Genomic DNA, 22,636 nt, shown 5'->3' with positions numbered 1-22,636 from the left:
TGTAGAATTCTCTATAGTTGTGTTTGTTGTTGCTGATTTTGCAATATTCGTTAACCCGGGGTTTGATTGGCTCCACATGTCAACTTATTTGCGGATTTCTCTTTATACATCAACACAATGTCCACTTACACATGATCTCTTTCAGTTCAAGTATGGATACATGCCTTTGATGCACTGAAATACAACAAAAAGAATCTGCCGACATCTAGACTAGTGTCCAAACATGGGACATACTTGTCGAACGATGGTTATTCCAAAAAGTTGACATGTATTACCGGAAGATACGCGATATTCCTAGGTTTGGTTCACTTGTATCAGCAAGGCCTGAATTAGGCTTATTGGTTCAGGCGATCCTCATTAAATCGGGCATAGAGAATGAGTCGGGCTTCGTCCGCATCTTGGAATTGGCAGCCAACTTGAAGACTACTTACGGCATTCGTAGCGAGGACCTTATGGCAAAGCTTTTAACCCCTGAATTGCCATTTCTATAATTACAAGAGGTGCCATACGCTAAAAAAAAAAAATCCCAGTACTGTACTCAATTCAAAATTACTGCTCTGTTACAAAAAACACTCTTGGATTAGTAGACACTAATCTCGCGAGAAATATGGATCTCAACCTCTTGGCCATTTTTGCTGGACTCAATAGGTCATTACATGAAAATTACCAAGCTGTGCATACGGGACGACACTCACTTCCACAACATCCTACAGTGGAAATCGATTCTAGAGTTTTGCAAGCACAACAGAAGATTGACATAAATGATATTTCAGAGCGCAAGTTACACTCACATGGAGCACAGTTGGCTGGCGAGTAGTGCCAAATAGCTCGACACTGTCAAGGAACTGGATATTTAATATATATAACAGTGATAGAATACACTTTACGCAAAAACAACCTCGTGAATTTGGCCCAGACTGGATGGAATACCTAGCTTTCAAGCGCCCAGAGGTCGAAAACTTGATCATGTTCTGCACTCATCTCAATCATCCACATATTATCCAGCCTACAGTTAAACATTTGAATACAATCAGCATGTACTGAATGATGTTTTTTTTTTGGTTCTGGATCTTTGATTACTTTGTCCATGCTATTGGGAATGTGAATGTGAGCATGAAATTGAAAGTGGTGGATCCTGAAGTGAGCTTCATGATTTAAAGAGGCATTATTAGTTTCACCACTCACCAACATCCAAATTGGCTCAATCTCCGGTCTTTGTTTGTCTGTTCGGGATTGGACATATTTTGTTTTTTTTTCGACTTCTTTAATCTATTCTGCAACATTCGACTATATAAGCTGTGATGATCACCCTATGCTTCCTAATACATTCTTGAAGTACTTTTCAAGGCGCTTCCAATGGTGCTAATTGTAATAGATGTTTTGAATGAAATTATTGAGCAATACGTTAGAATATAAAATGAGGTCTCTAGCGAAAATATCCAGATTTTGCATATGAAAGCCTTATAAAAGTAGTTTCAGATGTTGCTTTGGATCGAGAGAAACATTTTGATTCAAGATATACCATAGTAAAAGTCTTCAATTTCGAGGTGAAAAATGCGATTGTTTGATTTTCGATGAAAATCATGAGGTACCCCTCATGCTTTTTGGTCGAATTTTGGCCATGTTTTTTTTGATCCTCAAAAAGTTGAGCAAAGGTGTCAGAAAGTTGTTGTTACTCAAGTACAATTGTTTGGCGTCATTCCGGTGGCTCAGAAAGGTCTACATGTCAAGATAAGAAGGTTGGAAAACTATCTAATTTGGTTATGTATTGCTTTATAGCTTTTTTTTTTACACGGCATGAATCACATCTTTAGTAGCTGACGTCTTCTGGAAGGGCAGTTTTACAGCCTATGCAACTTCTAATTCGAACAGGAGGCATATTGATTTCGGTAAAGCTGATTCATGCAAATTTTGATGCGTTATATTGCTGGTAAGCTTATAAACAATGGAAATAAAAAACCGAAATTGCTGCTTGAATACTATGGTTTTGCACCTTTGCTTGGCTACGGTAAAGCCCATTAAGACTAATATTACCAAATGCTGAATTAGATGCAACCTTGCTACGCTCGACGACGATGTCGCCCTGCGGGCTGTCGCCGTAGACCTTTTAAATCAGTAATAATAAAAATCTGCTATACAAGTAGATTTCAAGCAATCAATTATTAATTTAGGGAATGAGAAACTGAATTTGCTGCGGAATACTACGGTTTTAAACCTTCGCTTCGCTGCGATCAAGTCCTTATATAGATCAATGTTACCAAGTATTGGATTGGACGCCTGATTACCATGGCTCTGCGCCTTCGCTTCGCTAAGATAAACCCCCTATATATCAATGCTATCAAGTGTTGCATTAGATGCGCTATTATGCTCTTGGAGGAGGGGCTAAACCCCTCTCCCAAACCCCTGGCTTCGCCGTTGGCTTTATTCATCTTTGTCCGTGTATCGTTTTCTTAAGGTTTGTCCGTGCAAAAGTGTTTATTGCATTGCACATTACAGTAACGTCATACCACTATACAGTGAGTTTGGTTGCGGACGAATCTCGGAATGAGTTGGCTAGGCGCAACGCAAGTACGTTTGAATGGATACCATAGATTAGCTGCGCTAAATTTCTCTTCTCTCGCTGCTTTTCTGTCCAATTCCCTGTCTCTCTGTCTGGCTTTTACTAAATTGGCCTTGCTTTTTTACAAAGTTCATTTGTGAGTTACCAAATTTAGATTGCATTTTTGCGAAATTCAAGTAAATACACTGTAGGCAAAATCTAAAACGCAAATATAATAAATACATCATCGCATTCTAATAAAATATAGCGTTTTATTAGTTTATTCAAAGTGAAATTAATGACAATTGGGCAAACTTCCGTGCGCTGCTATTATGCAGAAAATCACGTTCGAAGGGTATGTTCTCAGCAAAGATTTGAAAAAAAAAAAATCCAAGCACCCCTAGTTCATTGCCGATTGCTAAATACACATGTATATTATAACAGTCAACATCAAACCTATCATGAAAAATATGAATAACAACTGAAAATTGCCTTGTTTGCCTGTCAAAGAAGAACTAAGCTTGAAAAGCAGCTTCTTCCTCTTCGGCTTGTCTTTTCAGAGAAGCGCGAACAGCATAAGCAGCCTTTTGACCAGAAATCAACATGGCACCAAAGGTAGGGCCCTAGATAATGCTGTAAATACATGAATACTTGTTAATATATGAATAGAGGCATACCATTCTAGGAGCACCATCAAGTTCAGCAAGCTCCATTCCCTATTACAATGATTAATAATGAAGGACATCATCTTTAGAAAGCTCGATTACATACAGTAACAACCATGCCAGGAACAACCTCACGAGTATATCTAACGATATCATCTTCAGCAGCATTCATGTCAAGCGAAAGCATCCCCTTCTTTTCTTCGATTAAGCCAATAGCCTCTAATCGCTTAACACCACTAGCACCCATGGGTCCATCATGACCAGTACCAGAGACAACGACTTTGGCTTCAACGATGTTTGGATCCATACAAGATTGAGTATTATGGTTCAAAGAAACCAAAGTCCAGTTGGTAACCACACCAGCAACCTTGCCATTTTTGACAATGAGGTCCTCAGCAGCAGTAGCATTAAAGAGCTTGACATTGGGACGCATCAAAAGCTTGGACAAAATAGTAGAAGTAAACAGAGCAGCGTGCTTGACTACAACATAGGTGTCCTTTTCATCATAAGGTACATCAAGTTCATCAAGAAACTTTTGGGCAGGTTTACGAACCACCATGGCAGAAAAGAGTTGACCTCCCAACCAGCATCCGCCACCAGGAGATACACTTTGCTCAATGATAGCAATCTTCAAGCTAGGGTCCTTGGAAAGCTCCCAGGCACACGAGAGATTGGCACTTCCACAGCCCACAATAACAACGTCTGACTCGGCATAGTAAAGCATATCATTCATGTAACGTGTAACCATTTCGCGACTGACTTGAGATTCACGAATAGGAGCAAACTTGTAGTCGTTGAAATCTTTATATTTCATATCAGGCTTGTATTCGCTGGCACCACCACCCAGACGATGGCCAGTAGCAGTAGAAAGAGTAGCAGTGATTGTAGCAGACATGTTTGTAGAAAGATGGTTTAGTAATCTGTCAAAAGCAATGCCTTATTCAACTCTCTTTTATACACCTTGTCGTTTGAAATGTCAATCGTAAGACATCTTTGACAGAGACCGTGCTTGTACCAATAGTAGCAGCACAAATGAGCACGATGGATGATGATCAATATTTCTTGCATGATGTGCTCTGGCATTTTAACAATTGACATGTCTTAGATGGACGGATTAGTAAATATTGCATAATTTCTGATTTCTGTTTGGTAAAATATCGCTTGCTGAAGCCACGTAGAGGCATGATTGAGTAACATAACGCCTGGTTCACTGTAGATGCCACACTATGTAGTTGATCTCAATTAAGAAGCGCTATATGCTATACCATTAGTTGCAGGAAGTTGTTAGAGATAAGACGGCAAATCAAATGATAACATCAACTGTGTCAGATAAAGGATGTAGATCCGAGTTTATAAGACGATGAAACATTTCAACGAAAGCGGTGGACGAAGTATTTTCCATTATGAAATAAGAGCAATGTTTGATATCTGGTCAGAATTCATATTCTAATAAATGTTTAGTCCCTAGACACTTTTACAAACCTCATATGGAAAATGAGTTTCAAGGCATCTGTCAGGCCTGGCTCATATAAATGTTCAGTCCCTAGACACTTTCAAAGCCTCAAAAAAAGGAAATAAGTTGATCTAACGAGTATTTTGATAGACTGGCGTTATTAAATATAGAATGCAAGAGAATAGTATGGCTAACAATAGTGCTACGTAACCTGCTACCTACTTTCCTTACGCTTTAAAAGCATCTATTACCGTATTGCCTTCATGATGAAAAGGGTATTGAGTTTGCCAGCCAGCCCCATAAGCCAAAATCAGTTCAAACCCAGAATCATGATCTGTTTCAGATTGGACAAATTTTGATGGTTTTCGACTCGATTGAACTATTTTTGCAGGTTCGACTATATAGAGTCTGATGATCAACCCGAGCTTCTTAAAGCTTTCTTGGAGTGCTTTTCAAGGCGCATCCAATGCTACCAAGTAATATAAATGTTTTGAACAAACTTATTGAATGATTTACAAAAATATGAAAAGAAGTTTCTGGCCAAAAAGTCGAAAATTTACATATCAAAGCTCCAAAAAAGATGATATCAGAGGTTACGTTAGATCGACAGAAGCATTTTGATTTAATATACACCATAGTAGAAGTCTTCGTTACCAAGGTAAAAAATGCGATCGTTTGATTTTTGATAAACACCATGAGGGGTACCTCATGCTTTTTGGTCGGATTTTGGCCATGTTTTTTTAGGTCCCCAAAAAGTTCAGTAAAGGTATTAGGAAGTAAGCGCTAGATGAGAGCAATTGTTTGGTGCTATTCTAACTATCTAAAACGGCCTTGAACGCGAGAAAGCGCAGCTCAAATGCACTCAGATTTTGCTGTATCAGGGTCACTAAGGGCTAAAAAGGGGGAATATTAGTATGCTGCTTGTCCGTATATGAAGTAGCCACGTGTATATGAAAGTAGAGCATCACATAAGAATCAGACCTACAGATAATATGAAGGGTTTTCATGGGTAAATGGAAGGTTTAAATGAAAATAGCAGTGTTTTGATAAGATACGCTAGAGCAATCGGTAGCGCGAGCTGCCGCTGTGGTTCTCACCGAAGCGAAAACATACTCGTATTTAGTAATACCATTATTTGATGTATCAAAAAAAAAAAAGTCAATGTCTTCTACACAAATGTGCACTCTTTCGAGACGTTTCGTTCTCTTCTGCCCACCAAGTCTATCAGCTCTTGCAATGGATAAATTTCATCTTCTTTTGAAAGGGATTTTAGCCTCTTTTTGTCATTTAAGGTGACAGATCCAGTTTTCGATAATATAGAATATCTCTGAATAAATGACACACTATGGTCAATGAAGACTTTGCCTTCGTTGACGCTAGTTTTGTCCATCATCAAATTCTTGTCTAGTAAAGTTGCAAAGTACTTGGATTTGATAGAGTGTATCATGGAATGTGGAAATGTATACAGCGCCAATATCTAGCTCTTCAATGGCATTGTCTAATGTGGCCATACTGAAATTTAATTGAGTAAATGAGCTATATGCCCTCTTTTTAAAAGCAAGCATCATTTATATATGTTTCGAGTCTGCCATACGGCTTTGCATTATTTACACTGTTTATGGTACTGGCAGCGAGCATTTTGTAACAAATAGACAACTTGGGAACCAAAGTAGCTTGACTAATTATAGATAATGACACTGATTGCAAATAATAGTGATTTATTGCAAAAGAACTCTAAAATTAGCCTCTTCTAACTTGTGAATGAGGCATTCTCTGCTCTTCCCATTTTTATCATTGTATGTTATTTTTTTTTCCGTAAAAAAAAAAGTCTGTGCGCTGTATTAGACAGAGGGCTCAAAGAAGCTGGATGAACACCTTTGGCATCTGCTCCTGCATCTTCCAAATAATAGCTGTCATCGTCTCTTTCATCACTGACGCTGCAAAGAACTTGACTTGCCTTCAACACCCACTCCCTCAAATTGAAGAAGCTTGTATCGAATTTTAAAATTCCAAATCCTCTTTTGTGTCAGCACGGATTTCAAACAATCGCAAGAAGTGCATAATTTTTTCGAATACTACCCCATCTCAATCAATAAAGTCGATTAGCCTATCAGCTGTTTCGATGTTGATGCTAGCTCTTCTTCTTTATTTTTAACCAAGTCTTGAAAGTAGATTGACCTCTTCAAAGTATCCTAGTAGATAGAGAATTTATTTCCGCCTATATTCAAGTTGATCACTTCAAATTCTGTAGTCATGATACAAGATTGATGTGTCGAAAAAAGAGGATTTAGCAAAGAATGTTGTTTATAGAAATTAATTTACGTCTAATGGGTTGAAACAGTTTACATGAATGCTCGGCAAGTGGAACTTGGTTTCTCCGTGCGATTGTCAACCTGAAATTTTTCTTGGCCCTTTCCCTTTTCAAATCTCATGAAATATCAAGTAGATCTACACTCGCTTCATTTCTTCCACACCAGATCAATCATTGTTTCATCTCATCCAATCAGAGAACGAAATTTGTGGTACCTGCATGAATCAAACGGCGTTTCAATATTAACAAATGATGATGAGGGGGGGAAGAATTTCGAATCAGCATCCTCTCACGTCAAAATATAAAAAGAACGTTTTGACATGTTGAACAAGTAATAGATGAGGTGGCTTATGCTGGTCATAGCTCTAATTACTATTTGTGTAACATGCCTTGATTGAGATCTTTGTTTATCTATCCTAGATTGTGATAATGGAAAAATATAGAATGGTGATAACGAACATTTCGATTAGTTATCAAACACTTGTAATTATAAGAATTTTTTTTTTGAAACAAGTACGTTCAAGACTTGGAATGTGATTTATATCTGTACTCCATTAGATCAATAAAACTAATGACATTCCCACTTGATATTTTGTAATATGAGCATCTAAAAAAAGGGCCCAACACACAAATGATGACTGTACTCCCCTTTCTTTATTATTCAAACCTTAATGTCGAGCTCAGCAAATTAGCAAATAACATTCAAAAAAGAGGGTGGATGACAGCTCAGGTGAGTGATGATTTATGTAATTGTTATTATTCTTGTAGTCGAAAAAAGACTACGGTACTCGTATGACCCCACCTTTTTTCAGTTCTTCACATGATGTAGGTACCTGTATTCACATCGTAAAGTTTGTTGATAAAGTACATCAGATTTGGGTTAAAAGTCAGTGCGATGGATTTTCGCTTCTATATCACCTTTGTGAATATTTTGCTTTTATCGATAAAGGAAACAAGAAGGAAACTAATTCGGTGTAACTGTGATGCCAATTTGAGCCTCATGTTGGGGGGGGGGGAATGTCATAATAGTCATGTCTGTAAATTGCATGAAGTCAATGCTCCAACAGAGAGGGATTTAGGTGATGGAAAGGAAATTAGATCTTGTTATGCACGTGTACCTTTGCCAATACGGTTTTGACGTTCCAATGACGCATAAAGCATCGAGTGTATGTATACCAGTTGGTATTCAGGATGACGAATTACCAGATCCTACTGGGTAACTTGGACGAATGATCATGTAGCCTCTTTAAGGGAATCATGCACTCTTTTAGAGGTTACAAAAAAAGAATTTCTTGTCATTTACAATAATACAATTTGAGATTAGTGTGTGGGTGTATAGCGTTTTTATTTTTTGATGATTGAACCATAAAAAGAAAGATAGAAGTGGAGAGTCTGCTGTAATGGGAGGGGGGGAGGGGAGGAGGAAAAGTGTGTTTGCGAGTGTGATTTTGGCCAATAAATGAATGTGTGGATGATTATATTGGATAGTTGTATATAAAGTTATATATCATTTGAGAGTGCACCAGGCGAGAAAAATACATAAAGAAGAAATAAATAGTGGTAGTAGTATATGGAGAAAGTAAGAATAGTAGTGATAAGTTTGGATAATAATACATTGAGTGATTGATAATTTTTTTTCAACTTCTTCTTCTGACAGAATTGTGAGTGTTGGGCGCCATTCTTTTTGTTGGTGGGTATTTTACAGCTAAAACGTCAGTAGCTGATCTCTTTCTAAGCCGTCGATCATGGTAAACATCATCTGATAATAGAACGAAAAAATGTTTAGGATGGAAGCAATGGTACGATACATCAAATACAATACCTAAATGTCTGGCATCATAGGGCACGATCAAGTCCATTTCAGTCTTGTCTTGCTCTTCTTCTTGCTCCAGCATGGGCTGTAGGATACGTCTTCTTGCATTAATAAACCAGTTACTAATTTGATTCAGGTTCAAATTTGTTTCAGCAGCCAAAGCAGCCTTTTCCTCTTCGGTTGGATACGGGTGTTTCTTATGTCGTGAGAGCCAATCACGCAGAATAGCAGTTACAGCCTTTGGCAGATTCCCACGTCGGCGTTTATTGGCACTGGATGCTGATGCTGAGGTTACCTTTTTGTCTGTCATGTGTTTATTAGGGCGAAGGCGAAATCCATTTGAGTCTGATTCATTGTCATCTTGAGGTGACGGAGGACGGCCTAGACTATTCTTGTGTTTAGGGTTGTAGTAGAGTGGATGATGCGAGTAGTTTTGTTGATATTGATGGTGCTGGTGATGATGAGGTGGGCTTGGCGATGACACAAGAGAGGGCACAGGAGAGTGATCTAATGGCTCAGGGTGATCTATAAATGTGGATTGACATGTTATGAGAAACGCACAGACACTTTTTTTCTTGGCTGTTTCTCTCTTTTGAATTCTTACCTCTTGTCCAGGTAATGATGTCTAGCCAATATCTGCCATTGGTTTGTAGCATTTCATGTATTCTCTTCTTGTGCGAATCAAGATGACGTCCGTAGGATGGGTCACCGTAAGGAATATGGACATGTTGAAGATCACCTGATCCAGCATTTACATATTGATGATCATGGAACAAAATAACAGGACTAAATGTACGTAGTTTCTAACCGAGATAAACCACAAAAATGTGGGGTCGATGTGAGATGAAGCTCATCAGAAAAACAAGAGCACAAAAAATACCTTTTTTTCAACCAGTGGACTTGGTGTTGTATGAAGTGACATGTTGCAGTGATTTTAAGATAAAATACAAATGGAAAGGGAGAGAAAAGTGTTTCAAGTAAAACGAGATGAAGAAGAAGAAAGGGAAAGAAAAAGTAGATATTGCGTATTTTGACAAGCGGAGCAAATAAAAGGCTGATAAATATTACAAAAATTAAAGCTACTGGTGTTGTAAATTAGATGTACTTGATTGGTTCCATACGAAAAACTTTAAGCAAAGTTTGTGATGAGTTTGATGAGGCTACAAGCTAAAATACAAGGAGAAATCGAGAGAGAGAGAGAGAGAGAGAACGAGAAGAGAAAAAAAAAAAAGAAAAGAAGCGAAAGGAGAGAGGGGGTGTTATGCTTAAATGGGTGATGATGATGATAGCAAGTATTGGCCTCATGAAAAGCCACTTACTCCTGTACCACACATGATATCTCTTGTAAGAGATTTGGCATCTTTCGCCTTCTACTATACCTATCACACGTCATCTCAATGATTCAAAAAAGGACGCTATGGCCACATTTGGGAGTAGGAGGTGATTCATCAGATTTTATCACTGCAAGCAAAATGTTGTCAAATTAAACGCTTCGATACTAGATGGTCCCTGTTTTTTTTTACAACTACACCAGCACTGTATGCTCTCCTGCATGATAAATCAACACCATTTTAGATGCGCTAAATTTAGGGTTTGACATGGACAAATTAGTCACTTTAAAACGTGAATCCACAATATCAATAAGTCAGTTGACATGTAGGTAGCACATATAAATCATTTATTTTTTTTATTTCACACACACACACACACACACACACACAGGCACGCACGCACGCAGGCACACATACTAAGATCTAATGTAATCAATGTATACACTCTAGAGACCCATCACTTCCTTTAATTGTGCCTTTCTTTGCTCAATTTCCGATTGAATAGTGCTAGTGCTGTGCATTAACTCGTTGAAATCCTCGTGGAAAGATCTACCCTCTGAAGTCATAACAGCATCCACTTTGGCATCCAAATTATCCAGTGTCACAAAAGAGTCTGTGTTGGCGTACAATTTCAACAGCTGCTTGCGTCGTGTGTTTCGCTGTGCTTCTTCGAGTTGCAATCGATTAACAAGACGTTTTTGATTTCTATCTGTTTCGCCCTTTTCGATGGTCTCCAAATCTAGTAATTCAACAACCTCTTGCTCGTGTGCTTGTTGTTGCTTCTTGGCTGAAAGCAAGGCTTCTTTGCTTTGCTTGTCTTTGGCTTCTGTCATGGCTAATTTCTCGGCAGATTTCATTTGTCTTTGACCATGCTTTTCTAACAATTCACGTGCATACTTGTGGCGTGTGACCTTGAGCTCTTGACGATACAATTTCTTAGGACTAGTAGTGGTTTCCTTGGTTGAAGTAGGTTTAGTGCCTTCCAAGTGAGAAGGAAGTGAGTTGCCTAAATCTCTGCGCTTGTTGATTGTTTTGGTATTTTCTCTGGTTCCTTCAGGTGCTTCGAATCCTGGTGCATATCCTTTGCGTCCAGCAACAAATTGTGTTGATGCAAGTCGGATTTGATGTGATTGTTTGGGTAAAGCGATACGGCAAAGACGACCAAGTGAAGACATATTGTAGTGCAGACAGTGGCAGTAAGAAAAATTGACAAGAATTGTTGAAGGGGGTATTCGAGGAGGACCGACAAGGGGGACTTGAATAGAGCAGTCTACAGAAACAGTCCTTCTTGATCCCCACTGACAATTCTGTCAGGGCAGATCGTGCTACTCCAACCACCATTGACATGCTCACAGCGTAAAAATCAAAGCATTGTCGACTTTCTTCTCCAGATCGCTTAGACAATCATCTTTAAAATGCCCCTTAGATGGCTGTTTATCTCTCAAGGCTTGCAAATACTCCATTAACTACTGTTAGATTTAATTGCCCATTGGTCAGAAGCAAATCAGATCATTCAAAGTGCGTCCACTATTGGCAAATGAAAGATAGTCTGTCCCAAGACACCTCTGTATGCAGTAAATGATTGATCTCGTGTGCTATAAAGCCCCCCCCCCCCATGGGCGGACGCAATCTTACAAAAGATCAAAAGCTATACTCATTGCGTCATGTCCTACAAGAATAGCACCATTTACAGGTTATGTCAGCGTTAGCGCTCTGCATTCGAATTTAGTAGGGAGCAGCCCTCCCAAAAAGAGGGTTGATGCGTCTGTTCCATCAAACTACCAACTTTCAGACGCTCTAGCGACTTGAATAAAAACGGAACGTTTACACTATTTTAAAGAATGGTTATCTTGCTTCTTGGCTTTCTAATGGTGCTAAATACGCCTGCAAAAAGTGCTTGATTGTTGCTCGTTCCGAATTTGAAAGCTGTTTTCAAGAATAATCAAGATGACTTTTCCATCTAAGCTAAAAAGCTGCAAAAACACGATACAAACCATGCAATTATGGTATCAAAATGTTTCTTAAAGCTCAGTAATCATTTTGATATTTATTTTGTTTATTCTGAACCTCATCTGGCGCGTTTTTGTGTTGGTTTTGTTATGTTTTGGAGCTGTCAGGCCTATATTGAGCTCAAACGTTTTGTGCCTCAAAATTCAATCCCCATTTCTTTTTTTTTGTACCACTTTGTTCGAACGCAAATAGTTAACTATACGCATAGTATCAACTGAATCTACATCGTTTCCACACAGATAGGACTCTGTAGACAACTATATGCTTTTTTGTCATTTGCAAGCGCATTATTTTTGCGTTGGAACAAGCTCTCGAGTGTGTATACGCCACTTGAACATTTGGATCAACATAATTTAAATCCAAGAAATCAGTGTTGTCGAGAACTTGCCAAAACTTAGCGCAAGAGATTTCTAGCCCTGCTTTACAGCCGTTTTCTACTTGACAGAAAAGCTCGTGGCTGAAAATGCATTAGCGTAAAAAAAGCTTCTTACCATGACAAAAAGTCCAAAGTATGATCTGATGCCTGTTTCACCAGAACAGACAGATAAATGGGGTTTTGCAGTAATACTCTAGACTTATCCATATTCTATTTATATACACTCAGTGATAGCAACCTGATAGTGAAAATGGGATATGTAGTCGAAATTGTCAAGCTAATACAATCCAGGGACTTGGGCGAGTGTCTACTTGTATCACCACTAGATCATTGATCGATATAGACCAAACTCAATCTTACTGTAGTCTTCCTCGGCATTGATACGAATACGTAACTTCAATGGCTAGGCCTGTCTCATATATCTAATGAGTTCGTCATAACCGAGCAATTATTGGCTTCAAATAAGCCAAAGATTCATAAAATACGTGAATGTTTCAATTGTTTAGAATTATAAATTGCTCTGGAATTCCAAAAAAGAACAGCGTGGCTCGAGAAAATCAGGTCGAATGATCCAAATCAAAAGTCTGAGACATAAAATAATGCCTTCCATGGAATTATCAACTTGAATGCATGCAGTAGTTGATGAATTTTGTACTTCAAACGAACCCAGTCAAGTGCCTATCCAAAACAAGATGGTCTGTTAGAGATAGGAGAGAGCATTGCTGTCATTTGAAATCACTGCCATTGCGGTTGGCGTATATTCAAAATACAAGATGTATAAGATATCGAAATACAGTTGCTACAAGGCTCTAGTGATTGCATCAAGTTGGATCGCATTATTGGGGCCCTTTATATTCTGGGAACTGTTTGTATGTATCTTGAATGTAGTGTCACATTAGACTGAACTTTTTAATCTAAAATTGCATTTAGGATTAGATATACAGAATGGTATATATGGATAGATTGATATCAGCGTGGATATGTAAAATACTATGTATATGTATACGGATAAAAGCCATTTTAGCATCACATGGACACAATTCGCGTGTACAGTCAGCCAGTCCTGAACGTTGGGATCTTCACAGAAGTGCCTTAAAGAGAGCTGCTTATAATGTTTGATGTAACGTGAAATCATACTTTTTGCGATTTAGAATGGTAAACTTCAAATTCCTTTTTAGATACGCTTGAGTATTGAACAAGGGATTTTCTTACAATGTTGCGTTTACGGATAGCTTGAAATCTTGTTTAATCGAGATTAGTCAAGCTGCAACATGATGACACTCTATTTTCAGAATGTTCTTGATGATAGATATCAATTGCTTTTAATAGACGATTTGCTAGTGACACAGAGATAATGATACTCGTTATCTCACTATTTGATCAAACAAGAAATTATCTGAAAAAAAAACATGTAGTATATTAACAAGATACGTGGTCAAACTGCCGGTGAAATATACATTGGTATCATGTTCCAAATGGTTGGGTTTTCTTTGCGGCCTGACTCGGATGGGCCTGCCATGAAGTAAGAGAGGAGATTGTGTATCACTTTTTTTTTTTTTTTTTTTTTTTTTTTTTTTTTTTTTTTCTTGTTTTTCTCGAAATCTTATTCAATCCAGAGTATAATTCGCAAGGCCTGCGTGTGAGTTTTTATGTTTTTTTTTTCTTTCTTCTTTTTCTCTCTTTCTTTTCTTCTCCAATTTAAAAATTGTATCATAGATTCCTTGCAACAGAGAAACAGACAGAAGAAAGACAAAACTCTGCCCCTCCCCCCCCCCGAGAAAAGAACAACACATCCATTCTGTACATAACCATCAACAGCAACAGCAACAAGAGCCAAACAACTTGCACAAGAACAATAGAATTGCTTGTATCTCAGAATGCGTCGCACACCCTCCCCTCATTGTCTATTGCAGCTACCACCAGACATGAGCCGCTTCAGCCCTCAAGCAGAAGACATTTTAACAGATGAGGATCTACTCGAGCTATTTCGAATCGTAAAGCAAATCATTAGAAAGAAGCCGGATGCGGAACGTATTGCGAAATTGTACTTTTGTATCGTATATGCAATGGGCGATCTATACCAATTCTGCAAGCCTGTGCACAGCGATGTGTTGGTATTTAAAGATGAATCAAATGCTGCCAGTCCGACTATTGCAGAAGTTCAATTGCCCTCGTCTGTATCCTGTTGTCAAAATACTTCGACATCTGAGGGTAACCCGTCAAGACAAACTCTTACTATGACTACCCCTACTACTACTACTACTACTACTACTACTACTACTACTGCTACAGAATCACCTCCAGTCGAATCGGCATCTGCTCCAACAGGACCAGTGCCTCAGCGGATACTCTCAGTATCCTATCTGACAAACCCACCACCTCCCATGAAATCAGGCCCACCACACCTGCCTCAGATCATGTCTCGACCACCCGAGGAAACATCGACAGATCAATACTCTGTAAGACCTTATACAAACATTAGACCTATTTATCCATCTTCTTCTACTGCATATCAACCCCCCTGGACATCGACAGACGAACAAACCGCATCATCCCCACCAAGTAGCTTGGAACATACGCCCAACTTACCTCAGTACAACTACCTCACTCATCCACATCAACCTCACAACCCACCCCAACCTTTGGGAAATAGATTTCCTCATTTGAATACCCTCATGAATGGTACAAGTACTGAAGTATTAATGGAACCCAAGCAACGAGGATTCTACTATCAGGATGGTAGAATCACAAGAGAACCTGCTTTGCTACAGCGTTATGCTGAACAAGGTGTTTTGACTCAAGCTTCCCTGATGCGCAAAAGAAAAAAGACATTTGGAAGTGAGCCTGATTTCCCTTACGAACTATCAACAATACCTGCTCCTGTCAAGAAACCCAAAATTCCTCATCGACACGGTGAATTCAAGCAAAGACGTAAGTACCATGTTGGCATGTTGCTGATCTGCTGTGTATTCACCAACATTCTCTAGGTGATGATATTATTAGCAGAATGAGAACCATTATGATGGCTGATTTAGAGCAAAAGGCACAGCGATTACCAAGCCATTTCACTCTGGGCATCGAAAAAGCAACTTTACCGCCAGACATCAATGCCGACAATTTGAGCACAGAAGAAGCCAGTAAATTACTATCGCCTGCACTTCGTATCTTGACACTGCATTCCAACATGAAACCACATCTCGACAATGGCATGAACCAAAACGGCATTTACTATAATAACGACTATTTTCGACTTTACATGGCATTTGTACAATTCCAAAATATCTTTGAAGCATTATTTCCCAACGAAGTGATCAAAATCTCTACTGCCAGCACGCCTGTCTCTTTGGACGATACAAGCAATATGCCTTCGCCGGGCTCCATGGCTGAAAGAGACAAAGACAGGGAACGGAATGCCAACATGAAAGCTTATCGTGGCTGGATCGAACCATTCTTGACAGAAACCAATTGGGCTGCTTTCCGTAGAAACATCATGGTGGGAGAACGTATCATGCAACTCACCAATGTTGTTGGACAAGGTATACTGCTCATGACCAAGGAACTCAGTGGCTCAAAACTGCACTTGACATTCACAAACAACGAATGGGACGAATTCATACAAGGCCTCAGTCAAGGCCTCTGGGACGAAACGATAGACTGGAGTCATGATGAAGACGAGACCACTGAAGAGAGAAGAAATGCTGGCGGTTCCCTTCTTGTAAACGAGCTAAGGCTGAAATTTGCTACTCATTTTTGGTTCACGGAAGAGGGCACTGTTGTTCCGCCTGCTGAACGAAAGGTGCTCAGAGCCAGAGAGCGTCAAAACAACAAACACGTTATGTAATATATATTCATGTAGTTTTATTTTCCCCCTTTTTGTTTAAATATACTATTCCTCTTTTGCATTTAGATTATAAAAAAAAAAAAAAAAAAAAAAAAAAATAGCCCTGATTTGAATAATAAAAGGAAGAATCTCTACATCTTTTTTTGAGAGCAGAGCAATGCCATCATTATCATCATCAATCAATGGGAGATGTTTCATTAGCAAATCAATGCGAAATATAGCAGAAAGTTTCAAAAATCGAAATTCTATGGTCGCTTACTACTATATGATGTATAAGCTTTTATTATCATTCGATTTTCCAGGTTTGCACAGAGGCAGCTTTTTTTTTTTTTTTTTTTTTTTTTTTTTTTTTTTTTTTTTGAAAAGGAGCTTTCAAACATACAGTATATTACAAAGATTAAATAATCAATGCGACAATCTCATTTATACCCTGTATAAGCACATGAACAAGTTTAGCAAACATGTTAATCGAAATGTGCTGTTTCTCAATCTTCTTTGAAACAAACATCGCATCTCTGATGGAAGATTCTCTTGACATGGCTATTGCACAATATGGCTTGTGTTCATCCCAAACATGGATAGAATGAGCAGATGAGAGTTTAAGATCACAGAGCAATCATTTCAAGCAAAGACGACTTGAAATCCTTCAAAATCAACGATTGGGACGTTTATAAAATACCAAGCGCCAGTTGCCAAGCGTAACACTTGCCAATGTAAAATGCATTGACCTTTCTGGCGCGTTATGCCTTCATGCTTGCATTCAAAAATGCTTACACACGAAATGAGCTTGGGCGTCACATAGCAACAACTACCTGCAGTAACATTTGATGTGTGTATCAAGTTGAGCAGCAGATGAATTACTTCATCACTGACAATCACTGTCGAAAGCACTATAAACGGCCAATCTCTTCTGGAATATTATCAAAAATGCGTTTTTTTTTAGCAGTAATGCACATAGACCAAGCATTTCATTCTAAATCTATAAAATATTTACATACACTTTATTTGAAAGCTACTATTTATAACAAGTCCTTCCACTCTGAATCAGTCAAGCCCAAGTGCTCAGCACCATATTTCTCTTGAGCGGCCTTGCACTGTTCCTTCAATTCACTTGAGGGGGTGATTTTGCTCTTGGTGATAATGGTATGGATAGTACGCAATGCTTTCTCCACCATATCCTCATCCTCTTCTTCCTTGGTATACTTGACAAGCACCTTTTCCAAATCTTCCAAAGTACCATCCTTGACCAAACGTTCTGTTAGTCCAGCAGCATCATCAAATACCAGACTGTTGTACAAGAACACGACCTTTCTCAACATGGTTGCATCTTGACAGTTTTTCAAAATATCATGCAAGCTCTCGAAACCGTTTAATTTGTCAAATGCCTCTACGCCAGCTTGATGATGCTTCAAGAAACCAGAAATAGCGTACTGTGCCTTGTTGCGAACAGACTTGTCCTCGTCTTTCAATAGTTTCACGAGAGGCTCTAAACCGTTGTTATCCATAAACTATGGTGTATAATCAATACATGGCCATGGTACACTCCAATAACACTTCAACTACTTACAGCTTTTTGTGCTTCAGGGTTGTTTTGCACGGCAGTACCACACACCCAAGCAGTTCCCTTACGCACTTCAGGTGCTTCATGATCCAATTGTTTAATGATGGCAGGCCATAACTTCATATTTTCAATGTTACGAGCGTTATCGATGCCCTCAATGAGTAGCTCCAAGTTGTCGAGCGCAATTTCCTTGTTTTCAATTGTATCCTCTGGGTCGCTGATACATGCAACAGCATCTATGCATTAACATGAGCACACTATCGTGTGTATCTGTCTTCAACATACCTTTCATACGAGTAGCATCATCTTTACCCAAGATGGCTTCAAGTACCTTGGGATCATATCTCTTGGGATCAGGTTGAGCTTCGCCACGGCGAATGGCGGCAGCTTGTTCAGCTAAAGCGCTGTTGTCACTGTTGTTGACGGCCCATTGAAGTAACTTTTCCATGTTGAATATGTGTGAATCGAATGAAAGAGGGGAGAAAAATTTCTTGTCTCGCTTATATAAATATTTTTTTTTCTTTCTGGTTGCTTCCAGAGAAATCGCTGTAATATCCGGACCGGATTGCATTAGAAATCAAGCCTCTCATCATGAGAGATGGGTCAGACATGCAATTTGAACGAGAGATTCGCATTTAGTTGAGAGATTGACTACGATTCATTCTTTCATCTTAAATTTTCGGCAATAAGAGCAAACAATAGTATCTAAGCTATGCTATGGCGCTTTTCAATTGACACTTTCCTTCTTATCTGCTTCAAAACCATCGATTGTAGCCACAAGAAATGCATTTGGCTAGCGAAACCGCATTCAATCTCCGAATATTTTTCTTGTGTCCAAGATTGGACAGATTCTGTTCAAAAACGACTTGATTAAACTCTTTTGCGATGTTCGACTATATAAATCGAGATGATCATCCCATACTTGCTTAAGCTTCCTTTTGATGCTTTTCAAGGCGCATCTAATGGTACTAGTTGCGATAAGATGTTTTGAAGGAGCTTCTAGGGCAATTAGTAAAAATGTGAAATAGCTATTTTGGCAAAAATGTCAAGATTTTGCATATCAAAATTTCATAAAAGTGAATTCAGCGGTTGCGTTGGATCGAGAGAAACATTTTGATTCGATATATACTATAGTACAAGTCTTCATTATCAAGGTCAAAAACGCGATCGTTTGATTTTTGATGAAATCCATGAGGTATTCCTCATGGGTTTTTGGTCAATTTTTGATGATCCCCAAAAAGTTGAGCAAAGGTGTCAGAAAATAACTGCTGGATGAGAAAGATTATTTGGCGTTGTTCCGGCAGTCCAAAACGGCTTCTCACACGAGAAATTACAGCTTAAATTCGTACAAATTTTGCTGTATTTTGCATATTTGTGAGCAGTAAGAGGTAATACAAGTACTCTGGTGACCCAAAAATAAATTGTTTCGGTTGATACTGATATGGAGTATTGTATGAGAGTCAAATTCACAATTACTAGTAGTGACAATGACAGATTAAAAAGTGAAATTTTAGTTATATTGGTAGGATAACGCACATTTCAACTTGTGGATTGGTGTCCTTGCTATCAAAGACATTGTACACTCTGAAATAGACAATGGATTTGCAAAACAACTCGATCAAGCACAATCCTGTATGAAGGCGCATACCTATAGCACATCATGGTGCAGTGACAAATGGCATTCCTGATGCCTTTCGGGGGGGGGAGGACACCAGTAGTATCAATCGTGTTTAATTGCTCGAATGTTTAAGTGGATCAAGGCCCAGCTATCCAATTTAACACATCTATTACTACCATCTAAAGTCTATCACAACAAGTAAAGACTCTGCCATGCTGTTTTCTCATAACTCTAGATGTTGTTCGTTTAGAAGTTGACGGATCATGATTTAGCTCCGATGTGTAAAACGTGGATTTTATCAATTTCCATCAAGAGAATTGCAATCGAAATCCAATTTAAGCATTGCCAAATGACAAAGTCTAGGCCCGTCGTCAAACCCGAGATACACGCTTCGATTTCTTCATGGAGATAACACCTTTTTCTGAAATTATCCTGAACTGTATACAATCTAGGGGGGGGGGGAAACGCTACCACTCATGACCTGATGATGACAGCTGTTTTAAAAATTTGACAACAGATTACAATAGTAAAAGCATGGCAGCTCAGGTACAGGCACACACATCTGCTTCTCTTTTCCTCTCACACGCCCACTTTCTCGAGACATGGGACATGCTTTTATATTCATTGTTTTCTTGACAGAACAGAAATACATCCTTGCTTCTTCCACATCCCTTCATTTCGTTCTTTAAAACCTTTTGCATCCATCAATTTGAGGATAGCCAATTAGTGACAAGGCGTCTTTTCAAAATCTGGTATTCTTCACACACAGCCAATACGATTAATATATGATTTACACCCACACACACACACACACATTTACTGCTGCATCGTCTCATTTATTACCATCGTAATCAAACCTCCTTTTTTTTTTTTTTCTTTTTTTCCACTTTCTCTTTTTACTTTTACAACGCACTAGAAAGACATGGCTTTAACACGTAGAGACGAAATAGCTTCTCGTTTGAAGCATTTCAACGGCGGTGATCAATATGATGTGATTGATATTGTGGGTGAAGGTGCTTATGGTGTTGTTTGGTAAGAAAGAGCTGCAGTCTATCAAATCACTTTGTTCTGACATGTAATGTAGTTCTGCCGTCCATAAGCCAACTGGACAAATGGTTGCCATCAAACGTATCTTGCCTTTTGATCATGCCATGTTCTGTCTAAGAACCTTGCGTGAAATCAAGTTGCTCAAGTATTTCAATCATGAAAATGTAAGTTTTTTTTTTTCCTCTTCGTACGGACATCATGGCAATAGCCACATACACCCCCCCCCCCTGACCAACACGTATGTGTAGATTATCTCTATTCTTGATATCATGAAGCCAAAGTCGATTGAGGATTTCACTGAAGTGTAAGTTTTTGTGGACATAGGGGTGTGGGGGGGGGGAAGGAGGGGAACGAAATGAGTAAAGCAACAGAGAATTGATGGGTGTTGCACTAGATATCTTATTCAAGAATTGATGGAGACAGATATGCATCGTGTGATTCGTACGCAAGATCTCTCGGACGATCATTGTCAATATTTCACCTATCAAACACTGCGTGCCTTGAAAGCAATGCATTCTGCCAATGTGCTTCATCGTGATTTAAAGCCATCCAATTTGTTGTTGAACGCTAATTGTGATTTAAAGGTAAAGGATAGAATAAGCTACTATTGTGGTTGGAGACAAGTGGCCTGATTGCGAGTGTTGTGTAGATTTGCGATTTGGGTTTAGCAAGATCTGCTAATTCGGCTGATGAAAATAGTGGGTTTATGACAGAATATGTAGGTGACATGTGTTGCTATGCCGTAGTGTCCATGCTCCTCACACCCCAAGTAGGTTGCAACAAGATGGTACAGAGCACCCGAGATTATGTTGACATTCAAGGAATACACCAAAGCAATTGATGTGTGGTCCGTTGGATGTATTTTGGCTGAAATGCTGAGCGGAAAACCACTATTTCCAGGCAGAGATTATCATCATCAATTAACATTGATCCTCGATGTGCTCGGTACACCTACCATGGACGACTTTTATGGTATCAAAAGTCGTAGAGCGCGCGATTACATCCGTAGCTTACCTTTCAAAAAGAGAATTCCATTCGCACGATTATTCCCAAACGCAAATCCCATGGGTAAGCAAGCGCTGTTGTATGATGATCCCACCAGCGATATTTACTGTCCTGATAGCTGTCGATTTGCTTGAAAAACTATTGACATTCAATCCTACAAAACGTACCACAGTGGAAGAAGCATTGAAGCACCCCTACTTGGAGCCAGTAAGTTTTCCTGGTGTGTGTTTATGCGGCCGATACTAACTTTCTGATAATGTCAAGTATCATGATCCTGATGATGAGGTAAGCCAGCAACAGCAAACATGTGTCAACACAGATGCCTAACCTAATTTATCCTGTTAGCCCGATGCTCCACCAATTCCCGAAAGCTTTTTCGATTTTGATAGATACAAGGATCAACTTACCAAAGAGCAACTGAAGCGTAAGTTTTTTTTTTTGTAATGAAAAAGAGAGAAGGCAGTGGACTCACTAAAGATAATGCAGAAATGCTATATGATGAGATTGCTCATTAAAGAATTATCTCCCTTTTTTTCTTTTTTTCTATTTGGCAAGTCCTCCCCTTGATAATGAATCCTGACGGCAACAACATTATCAACATTATATACAACAGATACCTTGTTTATTTCGCTCTTATCATCATATATCCAACTTTTTTTATATTTTTTTTCATTAAAATTATTTTAAACCAAGTACATCATGTAGGTTAGTACACGCAGTGTTGATGATGTTTTGTAATAGATACACATGTACAAGATATGAACCAAAAAGCCCTACCACATTTACTTTTATGGCGAAAATCTAGAATGCTCGGGTATCTCAACTATAGGAGAACGGATGGGGGGGGGAGAGAAGAAGACGCGAAAGCATGGAGCTTGGGTTTAGAGTCGTCTCTCCTATTCGGACAACTCAAGATGATAGCAACCCGCTGCTATCGATCCAAGGCTTCAGCCCTGGCTGGGATGAGTTGATATTCAGGCACATTACACAACAAAAAGCATCATCCGTGTCAATTTACTGCACCAAAGAGATATATAAAAAACTTGATTGAAACCACATTACACAA

At 38.9% G+C, this 22,636-nt stretch overlaps 6 protein-coding genes across 6 annotated transcripts; 2 read left to right on the top strand and 4 right to left on the bottom strand.

Annotated features, from left to right (window-relative positions):
* Nucleotides 1–3,054: 3,054 nt before the first annotated feature.
* Nucleotides 3,055–4,099, bottom strand: HUL4 (putative E3 ubiquitin-protein ligase; the record flags this gene model as incomplete). The annotated part of the gene is made up of 3 exons (XM_064826676.1): nt 3,055–3,162; nt 3,217–3,255; nt 3,311–4,099. 3 exons carry the CDS (start codon nt 4,097–4,099, stop codon nt 3,055–3,057), a joined length of 936 nt encoding a protein of 311 aa, XP_064675733.1.
* A 4,506-nt stretch (nt 4,100–8,605) lies between these two features.
* Nucleotides 8,606–9,703, bottom strand: ATC70_007416 (uncharacterized protein; the record flags this gene model as incomplete). Its single annotated transcript, XM_064826675.1, has 4 exons — nt 8,606–8,727; nt 8,791–9,306; nt 9,386–9,584; nt 9,662–9,703. 4 exons carry the CDS (start codon nt 9,701–9,703, stop codon nt 8,606–8,608), a joined length of 879 nt encoding a protein of 292 aa, XP_064675732.1.
* Nucleotides 9,704–10,558: 855 nt separating this feature from the next.
* On the bottom strand, nt 10,559–11,287 carry ATC70_007415 (uncharacterized protein; the record flags this gene model as incomplete). The annotated part of the gene is made up of 1 exon (XM_064826674.1): nt 10,559–11,287. One exon carries the CDS (start codon nt 11,285–11,287, stop codon nt 10,559–10,561), a length of 729 nt encoding a protein of 242 aa, XP_064675731.1.
* Nucleotides 11,288–14,375: 3,088 nt separating this feature from the next.
* Nucleotides 14,376–16,339, top strand: ATC70_007414 (uncharacterized protein; the record flags this gene model as incomplete). The annotated part of the gene is made up of 2 exons (XM_064826673.1): nt 14,376–15,429; nt 15,486–16,339. 2 exons carry the CDS (start codon nt 14,376–14,378, stop codon nt 16,337–16,339), a joined length of 1,908 nt encoding a protein of 635 aa, XP_064675730.1.
* Nucleotides 16,340–17,358: 1,019 nt separating this feature from the next.
* GAT1_1 (Sodium- and chloride-dependent GABA transporter 1) lies at nt 17,359–18,348 on the bottom strand (the record flags this gene model as incomplete). The annotated part of the gene is made up of 3 exons (XM_064826672.1): nt 17,359–17,847; nt 17,907–18,136; nt 18,186–18,348. The coding sequence occupies 3 exons, from the start codon at nt 18,346–18,348 to the stop codon at nt 17,359–17,361; spliced, it is 882 nt and encodes a 293-aa protein (XP_064675729.1).
* A 2,092-nt stretch (nt 18,349–20,440) lies between these two features.
* ATC70_007412 (uncharacterized protein) lies at nt 20,441–22,085 on the top strand (the record flags this gene model as incomplete). The annotated part of the gene is made up of 10 exons (XM_064826671.1): nt 20,441–20,550; nt 20,603–20,729; nt 20,814–20,869; nt 20,960–21,149; nt 21,215–21,283; nt 21,339–21,633; nt 21,689–21,777; nt 21,835–21,855; nt 21,916–21,994; nt 22,057–22,085. 10 exons carry the CDS (start codon nt 20,441–20,443, stop codon nt 22,083–22,085), a joined length of 1,065 nt encoding a protein of 354 aa, XP_064675728.1.
* Nucleotides 22,086–22,636: the final 551 nt, after the last annotated feature.

Source organism: Mucor velutinosus (assembly GCF_035048745.1).
Source record: "Mucor velutinosus strain NIH1002 chromosome Unknown tig00001553, whole genome shotgun sequence".
NCBI lineage: Eukaryota > Fungi > Mucoromycota > Mucoromycetes > Mucorales > Mucoraceae > Mucor > Mucor velutinosus.
This window is presented reverse-complemented; position numbering and strand designations above follow the sequence as displayed.